The sequence below is a fragment of the Mobula hypostoma genome, chromosome 1 (genome assembly GCF_963921235.1).
Source record: "Mobula hypostoma chromosome 1, sMobHyp1.1, whole genome shotgun sequence".
NCBI lineage: Eukaryota > Metazoa > Chordata > Chondrichthyes > Myliobatiformes > Myliobatidae > Mobula > Mobula hypostoma.
Genome location: NC_086097.1, coordinates 50604552 through 50624406, shown reverse-complemented (window position 1 = coordinate 50624406; position 19855 = coordinate 50604552). Strand labels below are relative to the sequence as shown.

The 19855-nt window shown below is 38.3% G+C and overlaps 1 protein-coding gene across 2 annotated transcripts in view; it reads left to right on the top strand.

Moving 5' to 3' along the window:
* Positions 1-16643, top strand: part of sos2 (son of sevenless homolog 2 (Drosophila)) — a 115337-nt gene extending 98694 nt beyond the window's left edge. The window contains exons 20-24 of one of the 2 annotated variants that reach the window (XM_063048459.1): positions 1506-1764; positions 2571-2624; positions 3800-3841; positions 12181-12284; positions 14665-16643. In XM_063048459.1, coding sequence (XP_062904529.1) covers positions 1506-1764; positions 2571-2624; positions 3800-3841; positions 12181-12284; positions 14665-15147 — 942 coding nt within the window. In that variant the 3' untranslated portion in view covers positions 15148-16643. The remainder of the gene's footprint in view (positions 1-1505; positions 1765-2570; positions 2625-3799; positions 3842-12180; positions 12285-14664) is intronic. The other variant, XM_063048468.1, reaches the window with a different exon arrangement.
* Positions 16644-19855: the final 3212 nt, after the last annotated feature.

The window sequence follows — 19855 nt, the reverse complement described above, 5'->3', positions numbered from 1 at the left end:
CCATATTTGAGAAGTAGGGTAATTTAAAATCAATTTCTGAACCGAACCTTGGAATTTGTGATAAGCAGGAATACCAAAGGCTTACCAGTGCTGAAATGTAATAAATAATGAAGGTGATAATAGAGGATGTGAAGGGCAGATGGAACTAGACGGACATTTGTTGGTAACACAGTGATAGTGGATGGATGGAAGCATAAGGGGAGAGGGAGGCAGAAAAAAACCGGATGGAGAGGTTGAGGGGCTTATGGGAAAGGGCAAAAATATGAGGATTGGAGGTAAATCAGAAAGATGGGGCTGGGTGAAACGGGTACTTGAAATTAGAAAATTCAATTATTTCACCATTGAAAGAGGTCTATTGGGCCTAGGTGAAATATAAGATATATATTGGGCCTGCCCAGAGGGTCAACTACAGAATATGGGAGTAGGAAGGGGAGTTGAGATAGCATGCAACTGGGAAATTGGGATGGCCATTTCCAGAAAGGGTGGAAGTGCTTTGGAAATTGATTGCCTAGTCAATGCTTGGTCTCACCGATGTAGAGGGGCCTCATCAGAAGCACTCAATGTAGTAGTTGAAGGAAGTGCACTTAACTCTGACTCACCTGGAAGGGCTTAAGTTCCTGGATTATTGGCCTCTAAACACAGAGTAGGCAAACAATCTGTCTGTCCTCCACCATCTCCATTGCCAGGATGAGGCACCATGCAAACTAAAGGAACAACTCCTGGAGTTCAGCCAAGGTAGTCTATAATCCAGTGGTTTGAACATTGAAATTTAGAATTTCAAGTAACCTTTACCTGAAGTGTTCTCTTTCCCAAAATCCTCCTTCCCCAAACCTCCATCATCCATTTTCATTGCACTATCCCATTTAGTTACATCTCCCTTTCACCTCTCTCTTAATAGATCCCATTATTGTCTTCCTTACTTATCAGATTAAAGTGCTTGGTAGTATTTGTGTCCCTGCTTATCAACCTCACTTCAGCTTCACCTGGCTCTCTATTTGCCCTTTCTCCCTGTTGTTTTTTTTTCTTTGCTGCCTTCCCTCAACTCCCTTCCCCTCTCTTCTTTACTTGGCTCCATCTTTCATCCTAGTCTTGTGACAGCAATGGACTGGGGGAGTCGATTATCCTCATGAGGACTTGTGGAAAACTGCCCAAACTAGTTTCTGACAAATCCATGATCTTCTCAATAATTGTGCTTAAATATTGAATTTTGAGGTTAAAGTGACAGTGGCAGAATAATTGAAATGCTGAACAGGTGAGCAGTAACATTATCCAGATAGCCTGAACAATATCGGATTCTAACATAAGAAAACACTCTAAATAAGCACCCTTTTATGCAGTGAGGATGCAGATTGAAATAACCCTGAATTGTTAGGTGAATTACATTATCATCTTTTCAGGTCATATTGAAATTATTGGTTAGATTAATTAGTTACATATTAATATTGAATAAGAATTCAAATTATTTTTGAGCTGTGATAATAAATTGTCTTGTCTTTTCTCTTCAGCCAAGAAAATCTTCATATTCCTTAAAATCTCCAGGAATAAGACCTAATACTACAAGACATACCTCTACCTCTGGAACCTTAAGGAATCCTATGCCATTAGAACGTGAACCACGCAAGATCAGTTTTAGTAGAATTCCTGAAACTGATAATGAGTCAATAATATCTGTTCCAAACTCTCCAAATACTCCATCAACCCCACCTGTGTCTGCTTCTTCTGATCTCAGTGTCTTTGGTGATGTGGAATTGCCCAGCTCTGGCAGTGAGTGTAATTCTCTATGGAATAATATCCCCGAAATTAAAATTGTTAATCAATATGTGTGTGCAATTCCTAGGCATTGGTTTTCAAAGTGCATTGTCAACTTGTTTTCTTTTTAAGATTATTGGAATCCTCATGTTTCTTTATGTTAAGCTCCCAGTGGTCAAATAGTTATAACTCTGAGTGTTTTAGTGGCAATCTTTAAATTCAGGAGATCATCCAAGGTTATTTAGCAATAAAGCTTTCTGAGTTTGTTCATATTGGTCGAAAGCATAGTCAACATCTTAGAGTTGGAAGAGGAAATTAATTGTGGTGTGCCTCTATACATACTTGATTGAAGGTAGTTTCAGAATCAGGTGTGAAGACGTTCATAGTTACACTAATTTATTCACAAGTGTTTATATTTATGCAAGAGCAATCATAATTTTAATGGAAGATCAGTGTGGCTAGAAATTCTTTCCTGGCTAGGAGTGCTAAACTTTCTCTATAGTTACTTCAGTACTCCGTACAGTCTCTAAAACTGATTTCCATTGAATTCAATGGAATAAATTTCATCAGCAGAGGATAGCATTCTAATGTAACTATATGCTACATTTAGTGCCTCTGATCAAGAGTAAATTTGTAGGTAGTGGCGCCTTGCTTAACTGCTCATTGAATAGAATTTGTGCTTTGAGTTATAAACCAGCTCTAATCTTGCATTTTCCAATGTTAATAAATGTTTATACAGATGCATGTTACTGCTGATAAAGGCAGTTTGTGACAAATTTGATGGCTGTTTTGCTTACTTGTCACTCCTGTACTTTCTGCAGGCAGTTCAAGTTCAATTTGCTCTACAGTCTTTGTTCCTGTTCACATTTCTGGTGGTATGTCTTTTCATGCTGCATTTTTCCAGTATCAAAATAGCTTCCTTATTTAGTTGGCTGGTCTCTTCATAGATAACTTGCATGGGTGCTGCTAATTTGATGCTTGTGTCTACCTTTTTTTCTTTGTGGATCATTTAAAGAATCTGCTTAACAATGTTTCTCTGTTATTGCTTAGGGTCTATAACATTAATTCATAATGTTTAGGTCATTCTGATTCTATGATCAAAATTGTAGTTAAATATCACTTCAATTATTTAGTTACAATTTTGTTCAAATTCCTAATTACTTTTGAATCGTTCCTATTAATGCATTATCAAAGCAAATTGAATCCTATTGCAGAACATGCATTTCATCAAATCTTGTGTAACCACAAAATACTTCACTAGGTATTAAATCTAATTAAGATGGTTATTGCACATGACATGTCAAATATGTGGAGTGTGCTGTAGGTATAAATAATGTGAGATGATTTCGTGTGTTAAGTGAATCATATTGACTTGCTCAAATATCATTCTGGATATTGAAAGTGCAATACTAACCAACATTGTAACTGGTGGAACACAAATTACTTGTTACATCAAGTTTTGCAAATTGATTTCGATCTCTTTATTAAGTTCTTACCAATGAATCATTCTTGATTTAAAAACTGATTTCCTTACAAATAATTTTTGTAAGAATTATCAAAATGAAAACTTTCACCAAAGATTTTAATTTTAAAATTATAGTTTTAATTGCTGTTTTCAGCATTATTCAATGGGCAAGTGTTTAATTTTCCTCAATGTCTGATAATTAATTTAAAATGAAATTCACTTCCTGTTCATGCTATGGTGATGTAATATTTCAGACTTGGATCACGTGGGTCCAGTACAGCCTTTATGCTCTGTGTTTTCAATATGGTAGGAGATTGTCCACAATTTTAAGATATCTTTCTGGTTTGAAAAAACACTTGGCATTCAACATGTTAAATGTGATATAATTTGCATGTGGAATATACTGGGATATATTTATTGGAGAGTTTTGTTGATTAAAGAAGAAAGAATTCTTAGTTTAACATGTTCATGTTATATAAATGATTTGTGTTTTGAAATGCATCCAAGGGTCGATTTGTGCAATTCTCATATCATTGGTTTGTTGTAGTGTCTTAATTAAAACAATTTCTCATTTTCCCTTTATAGGTAACAACAGTATTTTTGCACCTGTCCTGTTGCCACCATCGAGTAAGTTGAGTCCATTTACTTCATTTTGAGACAAAAGCAGAAAATACTGAAAATCTGATAATGCGTTGCTCTGCCTCTATTACACAGGTCCAGAATAGATTTTTTTCACCTTCTCTCTCTATTTGCACATCCTCCAAGTAGATTGGTTGCCATTATTAAATCTTCAATGCACTTTCTCATCTGACATCAGCCTCTGTTGTCCATTATGTTTTAGTCTTCACCATAACACAGACATTTCTTATTTTCTCCCACCCTTCACTTTAACTTAAATCAGGTCCACTTTCTAAATATTCTGTTCTGATGGAAGGATATCAATATGAAATGTTAACACTTTCTATTTGTACTTGTGCTGTTTTACCCACAGAGATTTTCCAGCATTTTCTATTTTTATTTCATAAACAGTATCAGGTGTTTTTTGCTTTCTTTATTGCCTTTCAGTTATTTTAATTTTAGTTAACTTATTGAAAGCTAACAAGTAGTAACAGTTAAGTTACCCAAGTGTCATCATGTATTTCTTTATCGTTAAAATTAAACCTACTTCTGCTGTTTTACGTTTCCTTGCCCATTAAACACATTCTGCCTCTGAACTCTCTCTCTTTCCTCAGAAACTTACTTTATTCATTCAAATCAAGCTGTCATTCGTTGTTTTCCCCTTCTCACTAAGTTGCTGACTACCTAGTTTCCTTGCCTGGTTTCAATGCCTGCTGGCATTGCAAATGTTTCGTTCACCATGATTGTGTTTACCCCTCTTCAAAATAACTGCTATCAGTCTCTTTTTAAAAATGAATAATTAAATCTCTGTTCTTACAAACTACCTTTCCTTCTTTCTCCCTCGTTTTAATTGTATCCCCATCTAAACCTGTGGCTATCTTTCCACAACTTCGTGTTTATCTTTCCAATAAGTTTATTCCTACCATAGAAATAAAATAGGCTATCCAATCCAATGTCACAAATAAATTGTTAACTGTAATACAAACAAGAGAAAACCTGCAGATGCTGGAAATCAAAGTACAGTAATACAAACAAAATTCTGGAGGAACACAGCAGGTCAGGCAGCACCTTTTGAAAAAGAGTAAACAGTCAACAATTCGGACTCAGACCCTAACGTCGACTACTTGCTCCTTTCAATAGATGCTGCCTAACCTGCTGAGTTCCTCCGACATTTTGTGTGTGTTAACTGTAATACAGGTTTCCCCTGCCATCCGAAGGTGGAGCATTCCTATGAAACGGTTCGTAAGCCGAAATGTCATAAAGTGAAGAAGCAATTACCATTTGTTTATATGGGAAAATTTTGTGAGTGTTCGCAGACCCAAAAATAACCTACCAAATCATACCAAATAATTCATAAAACCTAAAATAACAGAAACATGTAGTAAAAGCAGGAATGATATGATAAATACACAGCCTATATAAAGTAGAAATAATGTACGTACAGTGTAGTATCACTTACCGGAATCGGGACAGCACCGAGCACACTGATGATGGTGTGTTAGGCTGAGTCGGAGATTGGGTGATGCACTGGCCCCCACCCTCCAGGCCGCCAAGCGATAGATTGCCGTGAAGCATGCAGGGGTGCAGTGGTAGCCAGGAGGCACATAGCACATCCTTAAGAAAAAAAGCCGAAATAAACATGCTAATTAATTAGGTGCCGCCTGGCACGTAATTGTCGGCCCAGATCAGTGCCGATTTCTGATTGCATTGTCTCTGATCTGGGCCGACAATTACGTGTTGGTGACACCTAATTAATTAACATGTTTATTTGGGCTTTTTTCTTAAAGATCTGCTGTGTGCCTCCCAGCTACCACTGCACTCTCCGCAAATCGGTATCTGTCCGCGGCCTGGGGGTTGGGGTGGTGGGACACTGGGGTGTCTTCACCTCATCGTCTGTTTCCATTAGGACAGGCAGATCATCTTCTATCTCTGCCCGCCTCGATGTCGAAGGTCGAGGTTCGTCGTCTGCTGTGGCTGATGTGGAAGGCTTGCTTGACTGCTGAGCCTCGTGCATTTTTCTATCACACAGTTCTTCGTAAGGACTCAACCATACCGATGTACCCTTTCAAAATTAAAGTCATACTTTATCATTACTCATTCGGTTTCAATTGTTATCCTTTTTTCTTCCGATTGCATCAGCTCTTCATCTATCAGATCTTGGTCGTGGGATACCAAAACCTCTTCAACATCAGCTTCCACAAGCCAAACTCACGTTGTCCTTACTTCGTTCACCACGATCAAAACGCTTAATTATGTCTAGTTTTACGCTAAGTGTAACACCCTTACGAGCTCTTTTAGGCTTTTCCAATACCGTAGAACTCATCTTGCAAACGGCTGCTCACAGTCTCGTGTTTAAGCAATGCTGGTGAGAATGCAGTTCCAAATCTGGGGAGAGCGGCTGCTCGGGGCACGCACTGAATTTTTTTCGTAACAGTGAAAACACCTTCTGAAAACGAAAACGGTACTAATGTAGGTCTTTCGTAACAGTGAGGTTTCACAAAGCGAACGTTCGAAAAGCGGGGGACACTTGTACATCAGTCTTTAACCATTTTTAGAGCTCATTTTACAAATGAACAATCATCTTCCATCTTTTTACAAAATGTGATGTGTTCTCTTCCCCCCCCCCCCATTTGAATTCACACTACATATCCAACTGTGGCTAAGTTATTTGCAGCATTTTTTTCCCTTGCAATCCATGCACCATTAACTTTAGAGTATCCAAAGAAATTTCCTTGGTGCTATCCTTGTGCTCTTCCTCATACTGGAAATATAAAATGCAGGCATAAAGTTTAGCTTCCACATGTTTACTGATAATACCTTGTAGTGGTTACTTGAAAGCAAACCAAAACCGCTAAGAGACTGAATATGGGAGTTGACACTGTATGACATGCTTCCAAATAACTGAGTTTCAAGTTGAAAAAGTACATCGATCCTTTATTATGAAACCAGCAAAGGCGAACGGTCTTGTACAGCAATTTTTTTGAAAACTAACAAAGCTAAATTAGCAGTATAGCAGAAAAAGAGTTCAAATTAGAGTAAATAAGTGAAATAACAACAAGCGGTCAACAAAAAAAATCATCCCCGGCTCGCTATCTCTCCACTAAACTAAAACCAACTGAGACAAACTGTAAATATGTAGCTACACTTGCTTCTACCATGGCCCAACCCACGTGACAAGTTACCCACAATAAACACACAGCACAAGATACAATACAGGCAGACAGATAATAGCTACATGGCTGCTATATCCCAGCCCGTAATTATTACACTATAATAATTACAACTGCAAACTACAAAAAAAGGAGACTGAAAATTTTCAAGAATAAACATAACATTTATGCAAATATCCTCTTCAAGTCATGTAACTCATCGAGAACAGAGGTTACTAACACTTAGCCCATTACTATCACTCTCTGTTAAGTCAAAGTCCTGAAGCTTTTAGAGCTGTAGCTCCTCTGCCTCCTGTAGAAGACAGATCTTACTTGTAGGCCTGTCCAGACAGCTGGTCTTAGTCTTGATGCGCATCTGCCACATAAATCCTCTTTGTCTGAAAAGACTTGAATGACTTTTCCCATGATCCATGAACTGTGATACACTGAGTTGTCATCTATAAGCACGATGTCTCCTGGGAGGAAATTATGTTTTGTATCTGACCATTTTTGACATTCCTGTAACTGTGGTAAGTAATCCTTGATTCACCATTTCCAAAGCAAGTTTGACGTGTAATGGACCTACTTCCATCTACGATGAGCATAAGTGTCTTCCTTTTGGAACTTTTCCTGGTGGTAAGGATGGTGAGGTCTTCAGAAGCAACAGATGGTTTGGTGTTAGCGCTTCCAAATAATTGGGATCGGTAGATGCCTTAGTAATTGGACAGCTGTAGATAATGGCCTCTTCTTCGCAAAGGACTGTGTGAAAACCCTCTTCGTCAAGATTCTGTATCTTCATAGTGGAATTACGGACTTTTTGCATAGAACTGATTAATCTCTCCCATGTTCCTAAAATGATGTGAACCAGCCGGGGTGGGTGGGAAGGGCTTTTTAAAAAAAAAATCCACTTCCTTTCTGAAGAAGGACATCACTGATCTGTGAATGGTTCTACTTCTGAATGGCTTCTCCCAACTCACGCTCAGCTCCAACTAAGTTTGTTGCATTATCTGTGTGCAGTTCATGAAGCTGTCCCTGTCTTGCTATGAAGTGTCAAAGTGCATTAACGAAGGAATCTGTGTCCAAAGCATATGCCACTTCAATGTGAACACCAATAAAGTCAGTGAAAGTAATCGTATGGTTATATCTCTGGTCCCCCCCCTTGTCTTTCTTCCCGGACCTCCTGTCCCATGATCCTCTCATATCCCTTTTTGCCAATCACCTGTCGAGCTCTTGGCTCCATCCCTCCCCCTCCTGTCTTCTCCTATCATTTTGGATCTCCCCCTCCCCCTCCAACTTTCAAATCCCTTACTCACTCTTCCTTCAGTTAGTCCTGACGAAGGGTCTCGGCCTGAAATGTCGACTGTACCTCTTCCTAGAGATGCTGCCTGGCCTGCTGCGTTCACCAGCAACTTTGATGTATGTTGCTTGAATTTCCAGCATCTGCAGTATTCCTGTTGTGTGGTAATATCTACCTTGCTGTTTACGGACCACTATTCTCCCCTAATCCCTAAGCATTTAGGGCAATTTCTTTGTTACAGTCGACATATTAGCAGGCATGTCCAGCTCATGCATGTACCACACTTCTTCCATGGCTTTGCAATAGCCTCTAAGAAAAAGACTGTAGTCTGGAAGATCTTTCACATCTTCAGTTTTAATAGGTACCCAAGATGGAGCCTTTTGCATGTAGCTGAATGCAATTTTCTGTTCATTACAAAAATGTTTCTGTAGTAAAGCCGTAGCCTTTACATATCCTTTCTTAGGGTTGACCTGCTGGCAACTTTTGACAAGTTCTCTAGGGTGACCCCTAGTGTACGGTTCAGAGAAGTAAAGGTGATCACTGTGGCTGTCAGTCTAACCTTCAACACTATTTTCAAGCCCTTGTGAATGCATGATACTGCAAGGATCTCCATCAAAGATTTGAATCTTTCTTTTAGGGCAAAGATAAAATGGGTTGTTGTGCCAATAAGGTTGTTATTTCACTACTATTCTGATCTCTGTTGTCTGAAATGAGAGTGTTTCCATGCTGTAAGTGAGTGGCCCCATGAGCCCTTTGAGCTGTTGGATATGACATGGATTCAGAGTGCCTCGTTACTGCAGGCTGAGAGTAAATGCCCCGAACTATCTCCTAAGGAGTCATGTTCATGTTTTGCAGACACTTGAACAAATGAATCAACGTGGACATTGAGTGTTTTTGTTTTCCTCTGTTCCTCTTCAATACAGGAACTCACACCACAGCACTGTCCTGTTGGAACACTTTTAGCACTCACCACGCTTGAAGCCCTTAGCACATTAACTGTGGCAATTTCTTCCTGCAACGCAACCTGCTTCTTCCTTTCCCATAGCTGTTTCTCTTGCTTTTCCAGTCCCATGTTTTTCCTTCAATAATCGTTGACATGCGATTAATGCAGCTAAATCAGCCTCCACTTTAATGCAAGGCGAGGAGGTACTAGATACAGAAGATGCTCTTCCTGCAGCAGAACTTCGAGTGCTGACATTTGACACACTGTCATTTGGGTTTACATCATCTTGTGGGCCCTTTGCTATATGCGTCGTCAAAACATGCCTTGGAACTTGAGGAGCATCATCTGATGGAAGGTGGGACACATTGCTCTTGCTGTCTGTAAGGAGTTGGTGTGTGCTCCCTTTGACCACGTGGGTTTCCTCTGGGTGCTCTGGTTTCCTCCCACAGTCCAAAGACATGTCGGTTGGTAGGTTAATTGGTCATTGTAAATTGTCCTGTGATTAGGCTAGAATTAAATTGCGGGGTTTCTGGGTGGCACAGGCCTATTCTGTGTGGTATCCCAATAAATAATTTAAAAAATTAACTTGTTGCAGCAACTATACCTTCAATGTAATGTGTTTAGGTCAACCATTGTTTCACAGCCTCTGTGAATGCACTACTAAAGCTATCAATGTTTAAAAAATATTTGTTCTGTTTTCCCTGATTGTCCTTGGGAAATAATGAGATGAGCATGTGATGCTGTTTAGCAACAGCTTCACAGAGATTAATCAAGTCCTCAAGATCAGATTGCTTTTATAAGGCATTTTCCTTATTTTCCATAAGATCCTTGATGGTATTAAACCTTTAATTTTGATCAAATTTGTTTTATACTTATTTTAAAGACTTTTCAATTCTATACCTGCTAAAACTTTCAAAGAAAATTTAATTTCTCTTTTGCAAGCTCCGACTTCAGGGTCACTGACAACAGTTCCAAGCTTCGATTCAGTCTTATTGCGCAACTCACACTTAATTTTTTGTTCACCCACAGCACATTTGCAAAATGCACCAGCGATAGTCATTCAAGAAACGTAGGCAACGATCTGTGCATCCACAGCACTTAAACCAGAGCAAACAAACAGCGTTCAATTCAAATGTCGACAACTGAAAGAATATTTCAGAACTTCAATAATACAAAGCGACAAACTCTCCGACAAGCACCATGCAATTGAGCAATAGTTCAGAATGGACAGGCAACACTGACCATTCAAAACTGTGTTCAAATACACAGCATAATCAACAAAAGATCATGGACAATCCTATAACAAGCTGCTCCAGTTTCAGCAACAGGTCCGAGGCAATCCTTTGCTGTAAGCTGGTGTTCGTTTGGTATAACTTTTTTTGTTGACAGAAATGTTGCAGTTACTTGAAAACAAACCAAAACTTCTAAGGTGCTGAGTACGAGAGTTGACACTTTAAGATGCACTTCCAAACAACTGAGTTCCAAGTAAAAAAAAAGTACATTTGATCCTTTATTATGAAACCTGCAAAGACAAATGAGATTGTGTAGTGATAATAAAAACTAATGAAACTAAATTAGCAATACAGTGGAATAAAAGTAATTACAGGTTCAGAGGTTCACTTATTATCAATGTATGCATGCAGAATACAACTGAGATTTGTTTTCTCCAGATAGCCAAAAGATAGCATTCAAATTGGCACAATTAAGTGTAACTAAGCAAATTAATGAAACAAGTGATGTACAAAAAAAAATCACCTCGGCTTACTCCTTCTCCACTAAACTAAAACCAACTAACATAGATGAAGCATGAATATGAAACTAGCTCATTTGTTTCTACCACGCCCCAATTCACGTGACAGATTACCCACAATAAATGTGCAACACACAATACAATACAGACAGATAATAGATACATGGCTGCTTCATACCTGATCTACTGGTTAAGGCTGAACTTTTTTTTTGACTCCATGTGGTCTTCATTTTAGCCATAAGGTAGTCACCCCATGCTGTAGCCCAACTTCATTGAAATGTTCACCCAAGCCTTTATCACTTCTATTCTAAAGCTCCTCCCTGGCGTTTTAAGTCAATGAAAATTCAGCTGCCAGTACTGTATCCTATATAAGCACTACTCATTGATGCTATCTCATGCTGTGCTGCTTTGTTGTACTTCCCTCCCCAATTCAGATTTTGAAATTCTTCATGTTGTGTTTTAAAACTCAGCCTTCCCCTCTCACCAAACTAGTCATGAATATTCCTGATGTTGCCATTTCTCTGGCATTTGTGGAAAAACACACTTTTTGGTTTGCTATTGTGACAGTGCCTTTAATTGCCTAGCTCTATGCTCTAGTATTCCCACATATAAACACTCTCAGAAGACGAGCTGGGTTTCTCAGTAAATTATTTCTTGCTATAAACACTTTAGATTCTATTGCTTCTAGTTACTGCTTCAGTAATAATTTTTGGTATGATTTTCTGTAAAGCACCTCGCGGTAATTTTTCCCAAGTTGAGGACACCACAGTGCCACAGAAGTAAGCACTGCTGCTTCACTGCTCCAGGGCCCATTTTCCTTCTCGCCTTTGGTTACCATCTGTGTTCAGTTGTTACATTCTGATCTCTGTGACTGCATGAGTTTTGTCTCCTACTGCAAAGGCTTGCTAGTAGGCTAATTAGTGTAAATTATCCCTTTTTATATGTAGACGGTAGTAATCAAATTGGGGTGTGGGGTGTGCAAGAGTGGAAAAGAGGAAATAAATTAAGGGGCTACAGAAAATGGGTGAGAGGGCATGGGACTAATGGAATTGCTCTGAGAGCTGGCATAGATTTGATTAGCCAATTGGCACTGTAGTAAGCAAGTTTTTGATAAAAGGGACTTTATAAATACAAGTTACTAATAGGTTATGCTGGGCATAAATGATGCATTTTTAAAAAACGATTTCCCTTTTAATATTTACTTCCTAGAATCTCACTCCATTTCAAGTCTTCATAGGCCAAGTGAAGATTTACCTGCACCACCTCCTGTTCCTCAGCGAAGGAAACCTGATGTAGATGTGGCAAATATTAAGGTAAAGGAAATGTATGTTACAATCTGAGTTTGTGCTCTGGTTTCACTTTTGAACAAGCCTCCTGATCTCCCTAGAGTTCTGTAATCATTCACCTTTTATTCATAGTGCTCCTTTGTGGCATCCATCACGTGCTCAGATATTTCTCCTTCACAGAATTGTGGCTATATGTGGCATCATGCTTGGGAATACACTGGGCAGAGTGGTGGACTTGTGGAGGGATTCCATAGATTGTGGATGCAAGAAATGAATTTTACAGCCTGTCAAATGACCAGCCTATTAAATCTAGATACAAGCGAAATGGGATAAATCTGGTTGAGTTGTCTTCAGTGCTGATCCCAGATGTCATGGATAGTTATTCATCATGAATCATTTTAGGAGTAGGGAGAGAAACTAATTTAAAATACTGAGTAAAAAGATTCAAAGGGATGTGAAATATTTTATATTAGGCAGAGAGTAGTAAATGTTTTAAAAATATAATCGATGCCTGTCTCAGTTGTAAAAATAGAGTCATGCAGGACTTTAAAAAGAAATGGATGACTATTTGAGGAAATGTAATTTGGAGGGCTGTGAAGAAGGAGTGGTTCATAGGACTGAAGAGATTGCTGTAGTTTCAGACCTGATGGGCTGAATGCCCCCTTCTGTTGAGTAACAATAATTCACATAGCTTCATCCTTAAGGCCAGTTGACCCACCAAGTCCATGTGGACTTGTGGACATCTGTCCATCTTAATCACTTCTTTTTGCATTTGGCCCATAGCCTTATAAGCTCTAGGCAATTCAAGTATATGTCTAGACACTTCTTAAATGCAGTAAGCTACTCTGCTTCCACCACTCAGGGATTGTATTCCAGGTTCCCTGCCCCATTCCAACATTTTGGTCAGTGGCCTTCTCTGCTACTATGATGAGGTCACTCAGGTTGGAGGAGCAACACCTCATATTCCGTATGACTAGACTCCAACCTGAAGGCATGAACATCGATTTCTCTAACTTCAGGTAATTTCTCCTGCACTTTTTCAATTCCTCGTTCTGGCTTTCCTCTAACCCCTTATCTTCTCCTCACTTACCCATCACTTCTAGCTGGTGCTCCTCTTTCCCTTTCTCCCATGATCCACTCTCCTCTCCTATCAGATTCCTCCTCCTTCAGTCCTTTACCTCTTCTGCCTATCACCTGCCAGCTTGTACTCACTCCTTCCTCTCCTTCCACCGTGTTTTGGCTTCTTCCCCTTTCTTTCTGGTCCTGATAAAGGGTCTCTGCCTGAAATGTTTACAGTTTTTTCCTCTCCTCTCCCTGAGCTGCTGAGTTCCTTCAGCATTTTGTTTGTTCATCTGGATTTCCAGCATCTGTAGAATCTCTTGTGTTTATTGTATTCCAGGTACTTGCCATTTAGTGGGTGGAAAAATCCTCCCTAGGATCGTCTAAAATCTCTCGACCCGTACCCTAAATTATATGCTCTCATTTTAATTACCTCTGGCATGGGAAAAAGTTTCCTGAGGTCTTCCTTTGTATATACTCATCATAATTTTATATACCTCAGTTATCTCAGCAATTTCCCATCTTAATCTCCTCTGCTCAAGGGAGAAAAGACCCCAGACCCTCCGGTCTCACTTCGAATTGAAATGCTCCAGTTCTTTTCTGCTCTTGGTATCTGGTATTTGACTCTTGTAACCACTCCACTAACAGAGTCCAATAAACTCAAGTGTATGAGGACTAGAAATTGAGAGCACCTAAGCAATAAAGTTTAGAGATACCAAGACTTGGATAAGGATCTCAGCAGTACGTGTAGTGTGAGTGACTATGGGTGGTGTTAGGAAGGTAGAAGTTGGTTGTCCTTCAGGTTTTCCCACTGATTTGTTTCCTTAACACCACCATTCTATCACCGTATGTCATAGAGCATTATATACAACTTCCCTACCATGATGTGAATGTGCTTCCTAAACTCCTACACAATATTCTGCAATATTTCAAAGCCTTAACCAGTCCTTCACTCATGTTCCCATGTAATAGTAGTTTTGGGATGTTGTAATAAAAGTACGATGTCTAAACAAGTGGTTTTCATTTCGCATGTATTCAGGCTGGATAAGTTTTTGATGTTGAAAGAAAAATTCATTTGCAAATCGGACTGTTAAATAAAATATTATTTGTATCTGTTTTTTAAAAAAGTGCTTTTGTATTGATTTCTGCTTAGATCAAAATATAGTTCTGTATGATTTGCAAAATAACTTATGATTAATTATGGTAATTGCATGAAGTGAATGGCTATGGAATTAAAAAGTTACCATTGGAGTCCGTGTCGTCTGATGTTAGTTTCTATCATTTCAGTATAACTTTTAATATTTCATTGTTAAAAGTGCTGATACGAATTCCATTTCTTTATTTACAGCTAGGTTCAAGTATTCCAGATAGTCCTCCGGCTATTCCACCACGGCTGCCTCGGATTCCTGTGTTATGTGGCCCTTCTGATGGGTCACCGCATAGTCCACCGCCACCTCCTCCAAGGGATCCACTGCCTGATACACCCCCACCCATACCAACAAGACCTCCAGAGATCTTTATGAATGATCCATTTAATCTTCAGCCACCACCAAAGGGCCGCCTTCATCGGGATCAAGATTGGTACAGAGAATCTAGCTCTAACCTCAATTCCCCTAGTACTCCTCCTCCAACACCCTCTCCTAGGATTATCCGACGTTGTTCTAACCACAGTAACCCTATTTATCCTTCTGCTCCACCTGTACCTCCCAGACAGAACTCTAGTCCACAGCTGCCAAAACTTCCACCAAAGACTTACAAACGAGAATTATCACATCCTCCTTTGCACAGAGGTGGACTGCCATTGCTGGAAAATGCAGAAATTCCTCACTGACACTAAATTTCCTTACCAGCACTGTGGGAAATTAGGCAACTGTATTAAGGCACTGAGGCAAGAAAATGTTTTGCTGTTTTTAAGCTTTTTTTGTCTTCTAATTGTTAGTAGCCACACAGTCAAGGAGACTGTAATTAAGAACCTAATATTGGAGCAAAACTGAATCATCTTGTTTCTTTCAGACCACAGCACAGATTACTGTTGTGATCTTCTCTCAGGTGATCAGTAAAATTTTCTTTCCTCAGACTTGCAGTGCCAACATTATTACCTTGAAGTGTAACAAAAGTTTGCATTTGCACTGTACAATTGAATTAAATTATTTGAACTAATCATTGCACTGAGCCAACGAGATAAATCCTTGAGACTTATTTGAGCTCTAGTGGCCTTGTTAAGTGATGGAATTTTACAGACATCAGGAAGGTTATAATGCTGATCATTTGTGACCTATTTAGTTGTTAATACAAGCTATACAGGTATTTTACCAATGCAGTGAATATTTGGTGCAGATTACCTAGAAACTGAGTTTATAAAAATTGGCATCTCTTTCAAATTGTTGATTTTGTATCATGTATTCTATTGGTTGGCTGCTCCAAAAATTAGAGAAGAAAATATAACACTAATTTGGAACTTTTGAATGGGAGAAGTTGTCTAACCTCCACTAGAATGTAGGATACTGTAGCCAGTTTGTGAAAAATAAGCAGTAATAACTAATGATAAGAATTTCTTTCACTAATTATTATAAGCATACATGTTTTTCAGATGTGCCTTTTGATTTCATTTGCAGATGAGTAACTTCAATTATCACGTCATCTAAGTACTCAAAAGTGAGAACAAAAATAAGATAGGTGAATGTATGGTTTTGTTTTCATGCTATGTATACAGATAATGACAGCTATTTTATTTAGACTGAAGTGAATTATGTGAACAGTCTACTACCTGTCTGTAAAATTAGAATCTTAACTGCTGTGGATCAACAAAAACAACAAAAAAATCCTTCTGATGCAAATCTCAGTGCTAAACTGGCTCTGCTGTAGCATTTTGTAAATCTTCTTCAATGAATTTCTTTCAGTATTGTATTTCAACCAGCATACACTTCAAAGCTTTACTAAGAAAAAAAATATAGTAGCTATGACTTAAATTTGCCTACTTGCTATTATACAGGTGGTTTATGAAAAGGTGAAGGAATTTGTTGTTTACTGGTCGTGTTGTAGCTGCTTTATTGAAGTGGCAGTAATGATGGTCTTTTCATGTAATGTTATGTGGCCTTTCAACTGTACTTTGTATCTGTGTTCTTAATAAGATCAATAAATTACCCAGTCTTAATTTTTACTTAAACATTCACAATTGCATGTGTCACCTTTAACAAGATAAATTAGAATGTGAAACCATTTAAAATATTTTGACATGTTAAAATATATCTTCCTCAATTACTTCTACTTATTTATGTGAGCGATGTAGTTGCTTCAATGAAGACAAGGTCTGAAGGAAGTTTTGTTCCACTGAAGTTAAATAGTAGTGCTGGTACTCATCTTGCCTACATCTGCAAAAGGTATAGCAAGAAGTTATTCGAGAGTTCCAACAAACATTTTGTTGTTTGCTTTTTAATCTTGAGTCTAAGTAAATAGTATTTAATTCACTTACTATTAAAGCAGTTCATGAAAGGTAAGCAACACACATAAAATGCTGGTGGAACGCAGCAGGCCAGGCAGCATTCTGGCCTATTGTGTTCCACCAGCATTTTCTGTGTGTTGCTTGAATTTCCAAATTCTGCAGATTTTCTGGCATTTGCTTCATGAAAGGTAAGTGTGGCTGGCAAGACTGGCACTTATTGTCATTACTACTAATCCTAAACCAAAGTAGCACATTTCAGTTGAGAAAAATATCAGGCATTGAAATGAAACTTACACTTACAGTTTTCCTTCAAGACATTTGGTGAATCAGATGGTTTATTAAAACACTCTAGTGGTTTCATGGTCACTATTTTAATTCCAAATTTATATATTCTGATGCCCCATCTACTAGCATAGTTTTTTGAACTTTTATCTGTAGAGTGATAGTTCATTGCTCTGGATTACTAGTCCAGTTAAATCATCATACTACTATACTACTTGTGACTTTACATTTTTACGTGATTAGACAAAATATTGCAATTATCCTTTGTAGATAGAGGAGGAGTGATTTCAAAATGGATTTTTCTCCAAAGTAGTACAAGGTATTAAGAAAGGGAAGTCTAGAATACAGGATAAAAAGGGAATTCTGTGTCTGCTAAAGTGGGCTTGAAACTCGTATCTCGAATATCTTTTCAATATTTTAATCTAATTTGATGTAAGTTTTATATTTTTCATTACACATTCTAAGTAAAGAAATAGCAGTGTAAAACCTCGTCTATTGCTGTGATTTGTTTCTTTCGGCAGTATCCATGTAAATCAGTCCAGGCCCAAGTCCAATCAGCATATTGTAATAATAATTTCCCAGGCTCGGAAGCTGTTAAGGCAACGAGTATAACAACACATGAAGCACCTTTTTTGATTGCATGGGAGAATTGTTCCAAACTTATTGGGCTACGTAATAAAATGCCATCAGAATTTCAAAGTGTTGGTTTTAAAGAGTACATTGGAGAGAGAAACACCTACAAGAAGGTTCCGTGCCAGTGTTCAAGTATATTCATCTGACTATGCAATCGTTGATGGTATTTCAAAGAAAAGTGGTGATGGTCAGGCGGCAAAATTGTAGGAGTTATAGATACGAATATGGGAGAGGATGGTGGGATTTTGTGAGTTTCCACACCTGAGGGTCAAACCTTAAGAAGGCATTTAGAAATAAGGCAATATATTTTAACCTTGCCAGACTAAGAGAGCTGTGAAGGCTGTTACTGAATAAATTTGGTACAGAGATCAATAGGTATTTACTGCTTCCATTTCTTGTGTTATTTCTTCCACAACACAAAAGACAATCCATTCCTTGTAACAAAACAATTATTTCTCTACCTGAAATTCTGTATTTCTAAAATTATTGTGGCTGTGCAATAAGGTGCAAGAAATTTGATGTCTTCTACAACTATAATTTACAAGATTTTATTTTCAAAACAACCACGATAACATGTCTTTGCTGGAGTGTCAGATTTGTTCATATTTATAAGCTTCAATCAAGCATCTTTTTGACTTGTTTTGAACATTGAACAAAGTTTGAGATGTTCAAGCATATCTTAAGAATTTTATGATATAATTACGGTATCACCAAGATTCTCTCTACAGTATTGGTCTGTATTACTAGGTACAGCACGTGTCTATTGGAGCTTAACAACTGAATGAAAATGTGACAGTGAGGTTCCCTGTACGACTTTGGGGATTTTCTCTCAGCTGTGATGGAAATTTGTTCTGAGAGCTCTAGTGATTTCCATGCAATAACATACTGGAAAGCTGAACATATCCAGCAATAGACACTGAAAATGAGAGTATTTCAAACAATGTTGCAGGAAGAGATAAATGGGGGTAAAAGGCAAGAACATTCCTAAAGCTTTCTTGAAGTGCAACACATCCAAAATTAATCCAAAAGATAATTTGGCTAACATAAGAAGTAGAAGCAAGGAGTTGAGGTACACCATCAGAGCACAGCTGCAGCACTGGGTTCTGGGAAGCAGAGAATGATGGTTGTGAGTTGCTTTTGTGTGATTGGAACCTTGTGACATGGGGATCAGTATGTTTGTTGAGATACACTAACAATCTGTGTGAGAGTATTGAAAGTATGATTAGTAAGTTCATAGATGATGAAAACTAGTGTTAATAGTGAGAAGGGTAACATTCAGCTATGGAACCATATTGATGAGTTAGTAAGATGGGCAGAGAAATGTCAAATGCAGTTTAATCCTGAAAGATGTGAAGCCATGCACTGCTGAAGAAATAATAATACATGAATAATAAGACCCAAAAAAACGTACAAGCATCTCTGTGGCAACAACACGGGTAGGTAAGATGATTAAGAACATATGGTGTACAGGATGAGCTTCATTAGTCAATGAACATCTAAAAGAAAAGGCAGCAAATTACAACCATTAGACCACACATTGTGCACATCTCTGGTTGCTACTCTGGAAAGATATGATTACATTGAAGAAGGTGCAGTGAAGATTTACTGGGATGTTGCCCGAGATGAAGCAATTTGTTCATAGGGGCTTATTTTACTTTCCTTGGATCAGAGAGGAAACCTGACCTGAGGTATACAAAATCAAGAGTGACATAGATGGTGAGAGACTTTCCTCGATAATTGGAGACTTCCTCCTCTAGAAGAGGTGTCGATAATCAGAGGGCACATGTTTAAGGTAAGTGGTAGGAGATTTGGAGGGAGCATCGTTTTATTCCCACCATTGTTTAAATTTAGTATTAACAATCTGAGGGGTATTGGAGATGCGAAATTTCACAGTTTTGAAGTATTTGGATGAGCACTTTAAACACCAGAATCAGGTTTAATGTCACTAGCATATGTCATGAAATTTGTTAACTTGGCAGCAGCAGTACAATGATAATATAGAAAAAAAGTGAATCAATTGCAGTAAGTATGTATATTAAATAGTTAAATTAAAAATAGTGCAAAAATAATAAAAGTGAGGTAGTGTTTATGGGTTCAATGACCATTCAGGAATTGGATGGAATAGGAATGAAAAGAAACTGTTCCTGAATCACTGAGTGTGTGCCTTCAGGCTTCTGTACCT